This window comes from Toxorhynchites rutilus, chromosome 3, assembly GCF_029784135.1.
Source record: "Toxorhynchites rutilus septentrionalis strain SRP chromosome 3, ASM2978413v1, whole genome shotgun sequence".
Lineage (NCBI taxonomy): Eukaryota > Metazoa > Arthropoda > Insecta > Diptera > Culicidae > Toxorhynchites > Toxorhynchites rutilus.
Window position 1 is genome coordinate 246,868,068 of NC_073746.1, and position 14,318 is coordinate 246,882,385.

At 39.5% G+C, this 14,318-nt stretch overlaps 2 protein-coding genes across 2 annotated transcripts in view; both read left to right on the forward strand.

Moving 5' to 3' along the window:
- Positions 1-532: 532 nt before the first annotated feature.
- Positions 533-2,701, forward strand: LOC129774105 (uncharacterized). The gene has a single exon (XM_055777804.1). It carries the CDS (start codon positions 533-535, stop codon positions 2,699-2,701), a length of 2,169 nt encoding a protein of 722 aa, XP_055633779.1.
- Positions 2,702-4,485: 1,784 nt separating this feature from the next.
- The window catches only part of LOC129778211 (ceramide synthase 2), a 32,218-nt gene continuing 22,385 nt past the window's right edge, over positions 4,486-14,318 (forward strand). The window contains exon 1 of the mRNA XM_055784956.1: positions 4,486-5,274. Coding sequence (XP_055640931.1) covers positions 5,090-5,274 — 185 coding nt within the window. The 5' untranslated portion in view covers positions 4,486-5,089. The remainder of the gene's footprint in view (positions 5,275-14,318) is intronic.

Here is a 14,318-nt window from a genome sequence, read left to right on the forward strand (position 1 = left end):
CGAAGTCGACCACCCAAGGGCAGCCATCGCAATCAAGCACCATCACTATATGGACGACTATTTGGATAGTGTCGATACGGACGTGGAGGCTGTTAAGTTGGCATTGGAAGTAGCGGAAGTTCACTCAAAGGCTGGCTTCGAAATCAGGAATTGGTTGTCGAACAAGAAGACGGTGCTTGAAAAAATCGGCGAAGTCAATCCTAAGTCCGTAAAATGCTTCACTACCGACAAGGAAATGGACAAAGAGAGACTCCTTGGGATGATCTGGCTGCCGGAAGAAGACGTATTTTCGTTTGCGCTCAGTTTCCGGGAAGACCTGCTGAAAATAGTATCAGGAGAAACAATTCCGACTAAACGGGAAATGCTAAAAGTTACAATGAGCATCTTTAATCCTCTAGGTATCGTGGCAGCCTTCGTTATACACGGGAAGGTTCTTGTTCAAGATGTCTGGAGGTCCAAAATCGATTGGGATGAAAAAATTCCCTGGGAAATCTTCTGCCGTTGGAAACAGTAGCTTGCTGTGCTCCGCAAGATGAATACAGTCAAAGTCGATCGCTGTTATTTCCCAGGGTACAACCCTGACTGCTATAACTCCTTGAATCTGCACGTCTTCATAGACGCTGGCGAGGAAGCCTACGCTGCAGCAGCCTATTTTCGCGTTGTGGACAATGGTCGTGTTCGTTGTATTCTGGTGTCTTCGAAGACGAAAGTCGCTCCACTCCAACCCCTCTCCATACCTAGATTGGAGTTGCAAGCCGCAGTACTTGGGGCTCGTTTGCGGAAGACGATTGAGCAGAAGCATTCGCTCAAAATTCAACGCACCTTTTTCTGGAGCGACTCCTCTACAGTCATCGCATGGATTAAATCGGACGCTCGTCGCTATAGACAATTCGTGGCCTTTCGAGTTAATGAAATCCTCAGCCTGTCATCCGTTCAAGAGTGGCGGTGGGTGCCCACAAAACTCAACGTTGCTGACGAAGCCACTAAGTGGGGAAAAGGACCATCTTTTGATCCAGACAGCCGATGGTATCGTGGACCTAAATTTCTGTATGACAGCGAACACGAATGGCCAAGGGATTGCAGAGAAGAAAATAGCACTACAGCGGAGGAACTTCGTTCAGCTTTTGTTCATAAACATCACGTTATCGAGCAAGTGGTAAAGCGATTTTCTCGGTTGGAACGACTACTACGGAGCATGGCTTACGTCGTGCGATTCATCGACAACGGAATCCGGTTGATCAGAGAAAAACCGTTGCAGTTGGACGCGTTAACTACGGAGGAGCTGCAGAACGCCGAACGGTGTCTATGGCGAATTGCTCAGAGCGATGAATTCCCGGATGAAGTGGCAGTGTTCAAACATAATCTTCAGTCGGACCCAACACATCGTCGTAAACTGGATCGAAATAGTCCCCTGAAAAAACTCACTCCAGCAATCGACGAGTTCAACGTACTTCGTGTTGACGGTCGTATTCAGGAAGCAGATTTCGTTGACTACGACACCAGAAACCCAATCATCCTGCCTAGAGGACATCCGGTAACCGACCTCCTACTGGACTGGTATCATCGAAAAATCCAGCATGCAAATGATGAAACAGTAGTAAATGAAGTCAGGCAGCGTTTCTACATACCGAAGCTGAGAGTACAGGTGCGATTGGTGAGGAAACGATGTATGTGGTGCCGAGTGTATAAGGCAGCCCCGGCTGCACCCAGAATGGGACCACTTCCAAAAGCCAGACTGATGCCTTTCCATCGTCCGTTCACTATGGTTGGAATTGATCTTTTTGGACCTTACATCATCCGACCACCGACAGGAAGAAGTTCCCTGAAACGGTGGGTCGTTTTATTCACCTGCTTGACAACCAGGGCGGTGCACTTGGAGATTGCAGCCAACTTATCGACGGATTCCTGCAAGAAAGCGATTCGTCGATTCATCGGCCGCAGAGGTGCTCCACTTGAAATCTACTCGGACAACGGGACAAATTTTGTCGGTGCGAGTAGAGAGCTAGTGAAGGAAATTAAAATTATCAATAAGGATATCAGCAGCACGTTCACCGACACCCAGACTCAGTGGCGGTTTAATCCGCCGTCCGCACCACACATGGGGGGATGCTGGGAAAGGATGGTGCGTTCAGTAAAAGCCGCTTTGGGAGCTCTCCCAACCGTTCGCACACTCGACGAGGAGTCATTCGCAACTGTACTCGTTGAGGCGGAGTTCATGGTCAACTCAAGACCTCTCACTTTCGTCCCGCTGGAAACCGCTGAACACGAGTCGCTCACACCAAACCACTTCCTCCTCCTCAGCTCACCAGGGGTACGACAGCCGATCAAGACTCCTGTGGACGAAAAAGCCGCAATCCAAAACAGCTGGAACATGATTCAGAACACGCTTGATCAAATTTGGCGGCGATGGGTCAACGAATACCTCCCAACCATTACTCGAAGGACTAAGTGGTTCGAAAATATCAGACCTATACGAGAGGGTGAGCTAGTTGTATTAGTCGACAATAATGTTAGGAATCGGTGGCTAAGGGGTCGGGTGGTACGAACATATCCAGGTAAAGATGGTACAGTACGAAGGGTTGATGTACAGACATCCGGCGGCATTATATCACGACCGGTCATCAAACTAGCTGTTCTCGATGTGAAGGCAGAATGTGACGCCGAAGCAGGAGTTCTGGCGACACAAGGGGGGGAATGTTAGGATTACAACTAACAGCAAAGACCCCTCGACCGTTCGCCTAACGCATGCATTGCCAACATTTACACACAAGACATACAAAACAACAGTGAATTCCACACAAAGAAAAAAAGGTTCAATTACAACAATAGGATACACAGAGTAAACACATAAGTTATTATAATACCCTAAAATTTGCAGGCAAAGTTTCCTAAACGCAGAATAAGTGAAATTGTATTATTGCTGTTTATTGTTATTTGTGAAGATTAAAACTTCGAGCTAACTTTGAGCAAAAATCAAGTTTGCTTCGGGGAATCCGAATCTTCAGCAACAACAGACTTCAGAATCAAGGTGTCTGAGGAAATTGGCATTGCATATTTATGCAGGTCAGGGGTATTTTTGTTCCGACTGAAATGTGTTTGCCTAATAAAAACTTCTAAACCGAGGTGTGTGGGGAAATCGGCGTTGCAAATACATGCAAATCGGGGTCATTTTTGTTCTGACTGAAATGTGTTTGCTTAACATAGACATCAAAACCAAGATGTCATCATACCAAACGTAAAAGGACCGTCATTAAATTCACTTGTAACGAAGAACATAATCTATTGCATGAATTGACCTTACATGGCATTATACAATCTTTTACTCACAAAGCAAATATATTGAATTCAATTGAATTCGGAAATTGTTTCATTCAATCAAAAATTTAATCAATACAAACTAATGATTGCTAAGCTAAGGTAGTCCCACGTCAACCTAGCGTTATATCATAGATATAACCTCCCCATTTTTTCAGCGTAGAAAGAATACTTGAAACCAGGAAATTTGAAGAAAAATTGAATTTTTTCTTGAAAATTTAACGATTTTTAAACAAAAATAAACAAAACAACATGAAATTTTTTTTGGTATGAAATTCTTTCAAATTTGTTATAAAAAACCGAATTTTTCATCAAATTTCCAGGATTCAAGTATTCTTTTCACTTTGAAAAGGTAAGAAAACCATCATTTTACAATGTGGTATGTATATTATGAAGAATGGCTTGGTATAAGTGTTATAACATTATTTTGTTTAAGATAGGTAAACGATGAGTAGCATGTGTTGCGCTAAAAATACTGCAAATCTATTTCGTATCGGCCCCTACATAATCAACGATATCATCCAACTTAATATGATATCGATTTAGGCGCCATTATCCACATTATTAATAACCTGTATGCACTATCAAACTTAAAATTTTCGAAGATTATCTATGACTGGACAAATCGCGTGTTTCAAACTATCGTAAATATACAAGCTCTAGCTTTCTTACCATATACTGATGACATTTAATGGTTGAAATGAATTTAAATAGAAATAAAATGACCGAATCATGCTTTCAAGTGCGTAGAATAATCAAACATCATCACTTTTGTGGTTCTGAACTCTAATGTAAGAGTCGCATGAGTTCATTCGGCTTTTCGTAAATACGTCAACTGAGCAAATTCACGAATTAAAAAAAACTGAGCAAAATCTGATACACCAAGATTTAAAATGGCTTTCCTAATCTGGCGACATCTATGTGTGATAACATTATGACACTATTCATGTAATTAACACAATCATAGCTGTCCGTATGCTCCCTACCTTTCGATATTGTACATTCATCGTATAACAAACTCTTCTTTCCCGTGCAAGAGAAAGAGACAGCAGCTGTGGCGTCGCCTGTGATTCCCTGCGTATGTTCACAATACAGCCGTATCCATTCAACAAACGCACGTGTGTTTGAGAACCGTTTCTTTACACAAACCGTCATCGCGTGTTTGATTAGTCATAGAGCCCGTGTGATCGCCGCAGTGTAATTTGCTATTTTCTTCCAGTCAAGCCCGTGGGTCTTTTCGGCTCGGTTCGCCGTTAGTTGGTGTGTTAGTGCACCATCCCTACCGAGAGTGACCACGCGATCCGTGAATACCAAAAAGAAGACCAAGAGTAATTATTAGACAAGAAAAATATCGATTTGGAAGCAAATTGTTCGTCAATCGGTCGTTCAGAATTCGTGGAAGATGTCCCACTAATGCAGTTTAGAAATAAGCAACATTTTCCTGTTTTCGGTAGTTTTTTTTCGTCTTCTCAATATGGGATTCTTTTCGTGGGTGTGAACTTGGATGAATAGTGTTCGGAGTCTTCCCTTGTGCTCCCCGAAACCCCGAGTTCAGTGAAGAAAGTGTCGGAGTGAATTGCTGGCACTGATTAGCGGTCCCGTCTCCATATTCCTCTCCGGCAAATGTGTGAATCAACATCCGAGGTCATCAGTTGTGTAGTGTAGAAGATAATCAAAATTGTGCCGCAAAATCAGCGCTGCTGCAACGACGACGTTGTCTACCAACATAAGCTCCCTCAGTGTGTGATAATTGTCGTTCTCGACCCAGAGTGTAATGGAGCTGCTTCGCACAATCACGGATACGTTTTGGTCTACCAAAATATGGTTACCTCCAAACATCACTTGGGAGGATATCCAACCGGGTGTCCGGCCGGATGTAAACCATGCCGACTATCGGCATCTCGTTTATCCCATTCCATTGGCAGCCATTATGTTGGTGATAAGATACTTCATTGAACGGTAACGGAACGATGTTATCCATATGCATGTATATATATATATATATAGTTCGTAAAGCCGAGAGAACGAGTGATATGGCCGATAAGCTCGAACAGTTACCTATACCAGCCGCACATAACCTCCACTTTCGCGAACGGTTCATTTTCCCTCTGTTTGCTGTTGCTTTCTTTGCCCCACTGACAATCGTGGTGAACAGTGGAATATGGGCGTATTTCGATGGACAAAATTCAATGTATGGCCCATGACAGTAAAGATACCGTTCTTTTCTCTAAATTTGCGTAGTTTGATTATCTAACAATCATATCAATAACATACAAATTTCTGGCTTGACCCCACCCGGATTCTTCTCAGTAACATAAACATAGGGGTACCATTGTTGATGATTTTATGATGAGCTTGGCTTTCCACTTCCAAAAATAACATCTGCTGCTCATCGGTATCATAAATACTCTTTCTAGCAATAAATCGATTGAGTCAATTAAGAGTGTGCTTCGATGAGAGAATCTATCCTGACACAGATATGATATAAGGTCAATGTTTTAGGGGATGAACGTATGGATTGGAATGCGAGTCAATTATTAGAATTGACATTCCTGCCAATGCCAAGCGGACAAAAATGGAAGTAAAAAAAGGAAAAAAAAATACTTAAGAGGCTGAGAACACATAACATTAAACGCGTAGGTTTTATTCTCGTGGTTGAATACTTCGTCCAATTTGGGCAACCGGGAACCACTTGAAAAAAATACAAAACTAAACCATCAACACGCAACACTCGATTGAGGGTTTCAGATTGGTCGCAATCACACATAGTCGTTAAAAATTTCTCTAAACTATGTACAGAATGTAGCATACTTGAGAGTAGTTTACAAATACACTCGACAAAAAAATTAGAGGAACAGAGCGCGAAGTCGGATATTTTAAGTGGTTTTTCACATGCTGTATCTTCGTGAAAAATCAACGCATATCGATGGAATGCGCAAAATTTTGAAGCTACAACTTTCAGGTATAGATAATTTACGAATCGTTCATTCTGAGAGTCGCGCATGATTTTATACTTCTGGTACGATTTGCGATTAAGTGCTCCTCTAATTTACTCCAAACTTTGAAAAATCGGCTAGAAAAAAAGGGCTGAACATATCAATGGCCCTGATTCTCGAATACACTTCACGGTGGAAAAGAAAAGAACGGCACGCCATTGAACTACGTTTTACGAGTTAGTGAAGTGTCGAAGATAATGATGGGTTTTGAGCACTTTTCAAATAAAAAATAATTAATGAAATTTAACTTCTTCGTATCAAACTGGTATTCAATGTGAGTGAGAAACTTTGTTTTCTTCATGTGGTATAATAATCTCATACAAAAATTTCATCATCAGATAATTTGATATTATACTGATAAGTTTAGTGGGCAACTAATCTCGTATCCAGATGTCGACACCGTACCGTTGCCATCGCGAATACGTTTCATTCCGTTTCCACCGTGAAGTGTATTCGTAGTGTATTCGAGAATCAGGCCCAATATGTTTAGGAAATACAATAGGTCAAAAATTTGCCTACAAGCATTAGAACTAACTGCGATATTTGCAGAACTACAGTGAATTTTGTAAAACACTATAAAAATCCTATTTGTGGCACTTTTTTAAAATCAATGCAAAAAAATTAAATATTTTTTTCCATCAAAGTAACAAATTATCCTTGTGCAGTATTAACTGGAGTTTTTGAAACTGCCTTTCGATTTGCGGTGCGATGGTTTTTTATTGAATTATTCATCGTCAAAGACGAAGAGGTAATTTTTCTTTCAAACTGAAATATCTCTGTATGCGAAGGTCCTACAGGAACGTTCTTGGAACCAAATAAAAGCAGATTTATAAGGTTAATTGGATTTGCTATTGAGTTGGTTGGCAAAAAATTGGGTCCAGAATAGTCCAGAATATTCTTCAAAAAACAAAGAAAAATCGATTTTAAATTTCTTCCCGTTATTGTTGCCCACTACACCATCACTGGGGGTCTCCGTAGCCACATTGGTTGAGCGTTCGCTTAGTAAGCGATCGATCGTGAGCTCGAAACTCAGGACCCTCATTGACCATCTTTGTGTTGTTACAGAATAGCTACGTCCACGCAACATTCATCAGCGATGGAGATCGATCCACGGTCGAAATAAGATCTCTGCTCTGCAAGACACATCGGGCTGCTGTTCTTTAAATAACTCAACAATGATCAATCAACTGTCTCCGCTGTCCGGTGGTCCAACTGGATAATGGAAGAACAGAAAGAATACTCTTACGCCTAAATGGCTACTGTGTGAATGTACCATATGTAATGGTAAAGAAGGAATACTGGTGAACGGCATTGTGTAATGTGCTAATTATAGATATGATAACCATGTGACATGTGACATATCTGAACAAAAAAGCGTTTTTGACGTAGAATTTGATTTCTTCATTTCCAAAAACAGAAACACTTTTTTCTTTGTTGCTCTTAAAAGCGTGCTCGGCTTCTCGTTGTTGGTTGCATAGCAAGGATGGCCATGGCATCATTGTAATAGGAAATAATTCAACATGCCCCGTGAGAAAATGTTTAGAAGTTCTTGATCCCCTTTAATTATCAAAGAGATGGAGCCATAATATTCGTGATTGATCACTTGCTGATTTGTCAACTTTTATAAAATAGTTCGAGATCTTTAAAGTAACGAACTAAGGCAACTCTCGACGGATGCTCACTTAGGACGTCCCGTTTACTCCTGCTGATACCGTACATGTTTCTCAGGTTCTCGTACTTGCAGACGCACACGAAGTGTTCGATGAAGTTGTGGATGTTACAGTGATCGCAGGGTTCATGGAAAGGTACCCTGTTGAAACCATGTAAATCAGAGCAGTGTCCAGGCCTTAGTCTGAACAGTACTTGCTGCTTCCTCATTGACGCATTCTCTTTTATTCCGCGCGACGAATGAGGTGAGATGACTCAAATCACTGCGTTCCCGTAGACGAATGGCGTGACTATAGAGTAATTCCAAATGAAATCGACAAATGACAAAACATGAGTATTTTTGATTCGAATAGAAGTGTGTATTCCGTTTGGGTTAAAGGAAATATGAGTTTTCCACAGCAATTGGGAATTTTCTGACTCAAGCGTAACTTTTGAAAAGGGCGTATCGATTTTAATAAGAGAAATCTTTGATAATTTATATCTCAAAAACTCATACCGAAATATTGTCTTAGAAAGAGTTATAGAGTATTGATGGTTGAATATGAAAAAAAAAATTAGTACTCTTTTTTTATTTACAAAATAAAAATTAAATTTGCAATATCCAAAATACATATTTTAAATTTTTTCATACAAAATAGAAGTCATGCAGAAAATTTAAAAAATTAGCCCAAGATGGTAAAACTATTTTTGACGAACTTTGTGGAACATCGAATTTTTACAAATACACTCGACAAAAAAATTAGAGGAACAGAGCGCGAAGTCGGATATTTTAAGTGGTTTTTCACATGCTGTATCTTCGTGAAAAATCAACGCATATCGATGGAATGCGCAAAATTTTGAAGCTACAACTTTCAGGTATAGATAATTTACGAATCGTTCATTCTGAGAGTCGCGCATGATTTTATACTTCTGGTACGATTTGCGATTAAGTGCTCCTCTAATTTACTCCAAACTTTGAAAAATCGGCTAGAAAAAAAGGGCTGAACATATCAATGGCCCTGATTCTCGAATACACTTCACGGTGGAAAAGAAAAGAACGGCACGCCATTGAACTACGTTTTACGAGTTAGTGAAGTGTCGAAGATAATGATGGGTTTTGAGCACTTTTCAAATAAAAAATAATTAATGAAATTTAACTTCTTCGTATCAAACTGGTATTCAATGTGAGTGAGAAACTTTGTTTTCTTCATGTGGTATAATAATCTCATACAAAAATTTCATCATCAGATAATTTGATATTATACTGATAAGTTTAGTGGGCAACTAATCTCGTATCCAGATGTCGACACCGTACCGTTGCCATCGCGAATACGTTTCATTCCGTTTCCACCGTGAAGTGTATTCGTAGTGTATTCGAGAATCAGGCCCAATATGTTTAGGAAATACAATAGGTCAAAAATTTGCCTACAAGCATTAGAACTAACTGCGATATTTGCAGAACTACAGTGAATTTTGTAAAACACTATAAAAATCCTATTTGTGGCACTTTTTTAAAATCAATGCAAAAAAATTAAATATTTTTTTCCATCAAAGTAACAAATTATCCTTGTGCAGTATTAACTGGAGTTTTTGAAACTGCCTTTCGATTTGCGGTGCGATGGTTTTTTATTGAATTATTCATCGTCAAAGACGAAGAGGTAATTTTTCTTTCAAACTGAAATATCTCTGTATGCGAAGGTCCTACAGGAACGTTCTTGGAACCAAATAAAAGCAGATTTATAAGGTTAATTGGATTTGCTATTGAGTTGGTTGGCAAAAAATTGGGTCCAGAATAGTCCAGAATATTCTTCAAAAAACAAAGAAAAATCGATTTTAAATTTCTTCCCGTTATTGTTGCCCACTACACCATCACTGGGGGTCTCCGTAGCCACATTGGTTGAGCGTTCGCTTAGTAAGCGATCGATCGTGAGCTCGAAACTCAGGACCCTCATTGACCATCTTTGTGTTGTTACAGAATAGCTACGTCCACGCAACATTCATCAGCGATGGAGATCGATCCACGGTCGAAATAAGATCTCTGCTCTGCAAGACACATCGGGCTGCTGTTCTTTAAATAACTCAACAATGATCAATCAACTGTCTCCGCTGTCCGGTGGTCCAACTGGATAATGGAAGAACAGAAAGAATACTCTTACGCCTAAATGGCTACTGTGTGAATGTACCATATGTAATGGTAAAGAAGGAATACTGGTGAACGGCATTGTGTAATGTGCTAATTATAGATATGATAACCATGTGACATGTGACATATCTGAACAAAAAAGCGTTTTTGACGTAGAATTTGATTTCTTCATTTCCAAAAACAGAAACACTTTTTTCTTTGTTGCTCTTAAAAGCGTGCTCGGCTTCTCGTTGTTGGTTGCATAGCAAGGATGGCCATGGCATCATTGTAATAGGAAATAATTCAACATGCCCCGTGAGAAAATGTTTAGAAGTTCTTGATCCCCTTTAATTATCAAAGAGATGGAGCCATAATATTCGTGATTGATCACTTGCTGATTTGTCAACTTTTATAAAATAGTTCGAGATCTTTAAAGTAACGAACTAAGGCAACTCTCGACGGATGCTCACTTAGGACGTCCCGTTTACTCCTGCTGATACCGTACATGTTTCTCAGGTTCTCGTACTTGCAGACGCACACGAAGTGTTCGATGAAGTTGTGGATGTTACAGTGATCGCAGGGTTCATGGAAAGGTACCCTGTTGAAACCATGTAAATCAGAGCAGTGTCCAGGCCTTAGTCTGAACAGTACTTGCTGCTTCCTCATTGACGCATTCTCTTTTATTCCGCGCGACGAATGAGGTGAGATGACTCAAATCACTGCGTTCCCGTAGACGAATGGCGTGACTATAGAGTAATTCCAAATGAAATCGACAAATGACAAAACATGAGTATTTTTGATTCGAATAGAAGTGTGTATTCCGTTTGGGTTAAAGGAAATATGAGTTTTCCACAGCAATTGGGAATTTTCTGACTCAAGCGTAACTTTTGAAAAGGGCGTATCGATTTTAATAAGAGAAATCTTTGATAATTTATATCTCAAAAACTCATACCGAAATATTGTCTTAGAAAGAGTTATAGAGTATTGATGGTTGAATATGAAAAAAAAAATTAGTACTCTTTTTTTATTTACAAAATAAAAATTAAATTTGCAATATCCAAAATACATATTTTAAATTTTTTCATACAAAATAGAAGTCATGCAGAAAATTTAAAAAATTAGCCCAAGATGGTAAAACTATTTTTGACGAACTTTGTGGAACATCGAATTTTTAGGAATTTTCGAAACTTCGAATTTTTGTATGTTAACAAGCATTTTAAGCTACAAATTATGAATCCTGATGTGATTTAAAACAAAAAAGGTTATTATCAATCTCCTTCTAAATGTAGCCATTCTCGAAATATTTAAAAAAATATTTCTAATTTATTGTCTTTTTTTTTAGTAAATAATCCCTTTTAATATGTTTGTCGTGTTATACCGTCATATTCATGAAATTTTATGAATTTGCTTATAATTTCCAACAATTTTTTCCAAATACATCATCATGGTTCATTTTTTGACTCAAGCGTAACTTTTGAAAAAGGCGTATCGTTTTGAGTGAGAGAAATCATTGATAATTTATATCTCAAAAAATATGAGTCGTACCTAAATAGTGTTATGTGTCACAAATTACTTCGCACTGCTCGAAAAGACATGGCTGTATCAAGAAGCAATTTCTCATGACAGCCGGAAAGCTGAAAAGGTTCAACTTGATAAAATGCGCTTTATATTTATGTTCGACATTGCTCCGTATTCTAAATTTCAGCTAAATGAAACTTTGCTATAAATTGTCGTTGGTTTCGACGAGTCTTTGAACAAGACTACAAAGAGGCTGCAGACAGATCTGAATGTCAAATTTTGGGATGAAGAAGAGAAGGAGTTGGTAAATTGTTACATGACGTCATCATCAGATCAGCTTGCAGACCCTAAAGGCCTGGGAAATATATCTTTGAACAAATTTTAACAAGTTCGATCACTACGAATCACTAATTTTGGGAAGGATTAGTTTATAGGAAACGATTTTCCCCATAGTAAAAATGTTCTCCTCTCTCTCATGTGCAAACCCCAATGTTGAGAGGGAGTTTCAGCTTAAATAAAAACATCAAGTTAATTCAACGAGTTCAAAATTCTCATTCTCTTTATCAGAAAGCAGACAGAAAACAGCTTCTGCGTCAAATTAACCAAGTTAATTAAACGGTTACGAAAAGCAAAAGCGAAATCTCTTGAGGTGAAACAAAGAAAATTTTGGAAAACGCACAGACAGAAGCCGAAAGATTTAAAAAAAATCGATTCGATAAAATCCTTCCAGTTTCGTGAAATTGATTCGAATCAAAATGGAAATGACTCGTTTTGTACTACTGAGGATCCTTCAAGATAACTTAAAACTATATTAACAAACACATTTTTGACGTAGGACTACGTCTTACATTGAGGGTGCCAAATCAGAAAACAGGTCAAGTTTTTATGAAATAAAGTTTACGTTAATAACTATTTTTGCTGCGAACGGATTTTAACGATTTGCATACCAATCGAATCGAAAATTTTCTAAACTCGTTTGATATGATATACACTATAATCCCACAGTTTGTATATGGTTTAAATTGATGAAAATTGAAAGCATTCCCATTTCCCCATACATTTGTTCTGTCCATTTGTTTGCTTTCCCGAACAGAGCTTACAATAACGGGCAACTTATGCAGCCGCTAGAATAGAAACAACGAAGGGGGATAGCGAAAAGAGAATATTTGCGAAGTAAACTCCACTCTTGCATAGTAAGTTAGCTGTCGCTTGTGTATATATATGCATCTCCTCTGAGGAAAATTCGCAGAATCTTTCTGGCCCGAAACATCGTCTTAACATCCTGCTAGTGGAACTGGAAGCTATGGTTGTGGTGGACCAATATTCCAAGTATCTGCAGCGTTTTAGGACTTGGAATGAAGTCGTTATACAGTCTTATTTTGGAGTTGGGACCCAGGTGTCTAACTGCAAAACACTATATGATCGCTCTTCTGCTCTGAGAGTTTAAACCCTCTTTCAGCTACCCACTGACCGATATACCACTATGCTATGTACAGACTCTTCAGGTAACCCGTGCTTTGACCAAGATTCGTTAAAATTGTTGGGAATGGTGGTTTGCCCTAGCATTGACAGCTGTTCGAGCATCTTGTAGCCAACGCTGTCGGGCCAGTGAACTCTCCCTGATTCACCGGAATCACCATGTTATTGACAGAACTAGTGTCCACTCTTTGTCGCCAAATCAACTCGGGGTCATCTTCGAAGATTGAGGTTAATCCCACAGAATGTTGAGCAAGCGTGTATGCTCTATCTGTCGGATCGCTGTGAGTAGTTCTATACACTTGTAAAATGGGGGTTGTGGGGTCTGATCTTCCCATTTAGTGCGTTGACCCGGCCCCAAAGGTCGGCAGAGGACTGGGTTCCATTTATGGATTCCGGGACAGCTTCGCCTTTCAGATCAGCCGCTGCACTCTTATATCCTGCGCTCAGTATTCGTTCATGACCGCTTCCTTCCCCAAGCCATCGATCGGTATTCGCTTGGTCGAACCCAGGCTGAACTTAATCCACTTCCTAATCCTCCTTCATAATCTCGCTTTTGATGTCCTCGGACCACTAGTGCAGCGCTTTCTTTTTTATCCGAATTGGTTTTAGTTTGTGGAACTGTAGATTCCGCCGCTTCCATGATGATCTCGTTGACTTTTGAAATGGTAGTCGGATAGTCTGTGGCAATCAAGAATCGGGTCAGCCGGCTGATGTGGAGTGGAATTGTTTTATAGAAAGTATTTCACCCGTACATCGTTGGTTTTCATACCATTAGGTGCAGAGGGTTTGTGTACTGAATTGCACGTAAGCGTTGTTGATTTCATACGTTGACAAAGATATATAATGGTGGCGTTAATATCACAGATATGACCCACCTTTAGGTTTCAAGCTTTGTACAAGTAGAATCAAATAAAAATTACGAACTGTACAAGTAGAACCGAATTCATAAAAACAGGACATTCAGAAAAGCCATATTGAAAAGCTCTCAACCTTAACAAATGTTGTTAATTGGTTGCTGACTAGAGCGATACTGAAATATTGTGAAGGAAGAGGTTAGCATTAATTACATGATAAAGGGTGTGTCACATCAAATTGCATCACGGAAAAAACGCTGTAGAAATTCGCCCAGTAGACCGATCCTTTTGAAAATTTTAGACAGTAAAATAAAAACTATTAAACAACTTTTGGCATTTTCTTTTTATTCATACTTCGAGCCCAAGCCCGTATGCTCGCACCTTCCT

Bases quoted from the DNA above. Each gene is read 5' to 3' on its own strand.
- LOC129774105 (XM_055777804.1), top strand. From the start codon at position 533: ATGAATACAGTCAAAGTCGATCGCTGTTATTTCCCAGGGTACAACCCT.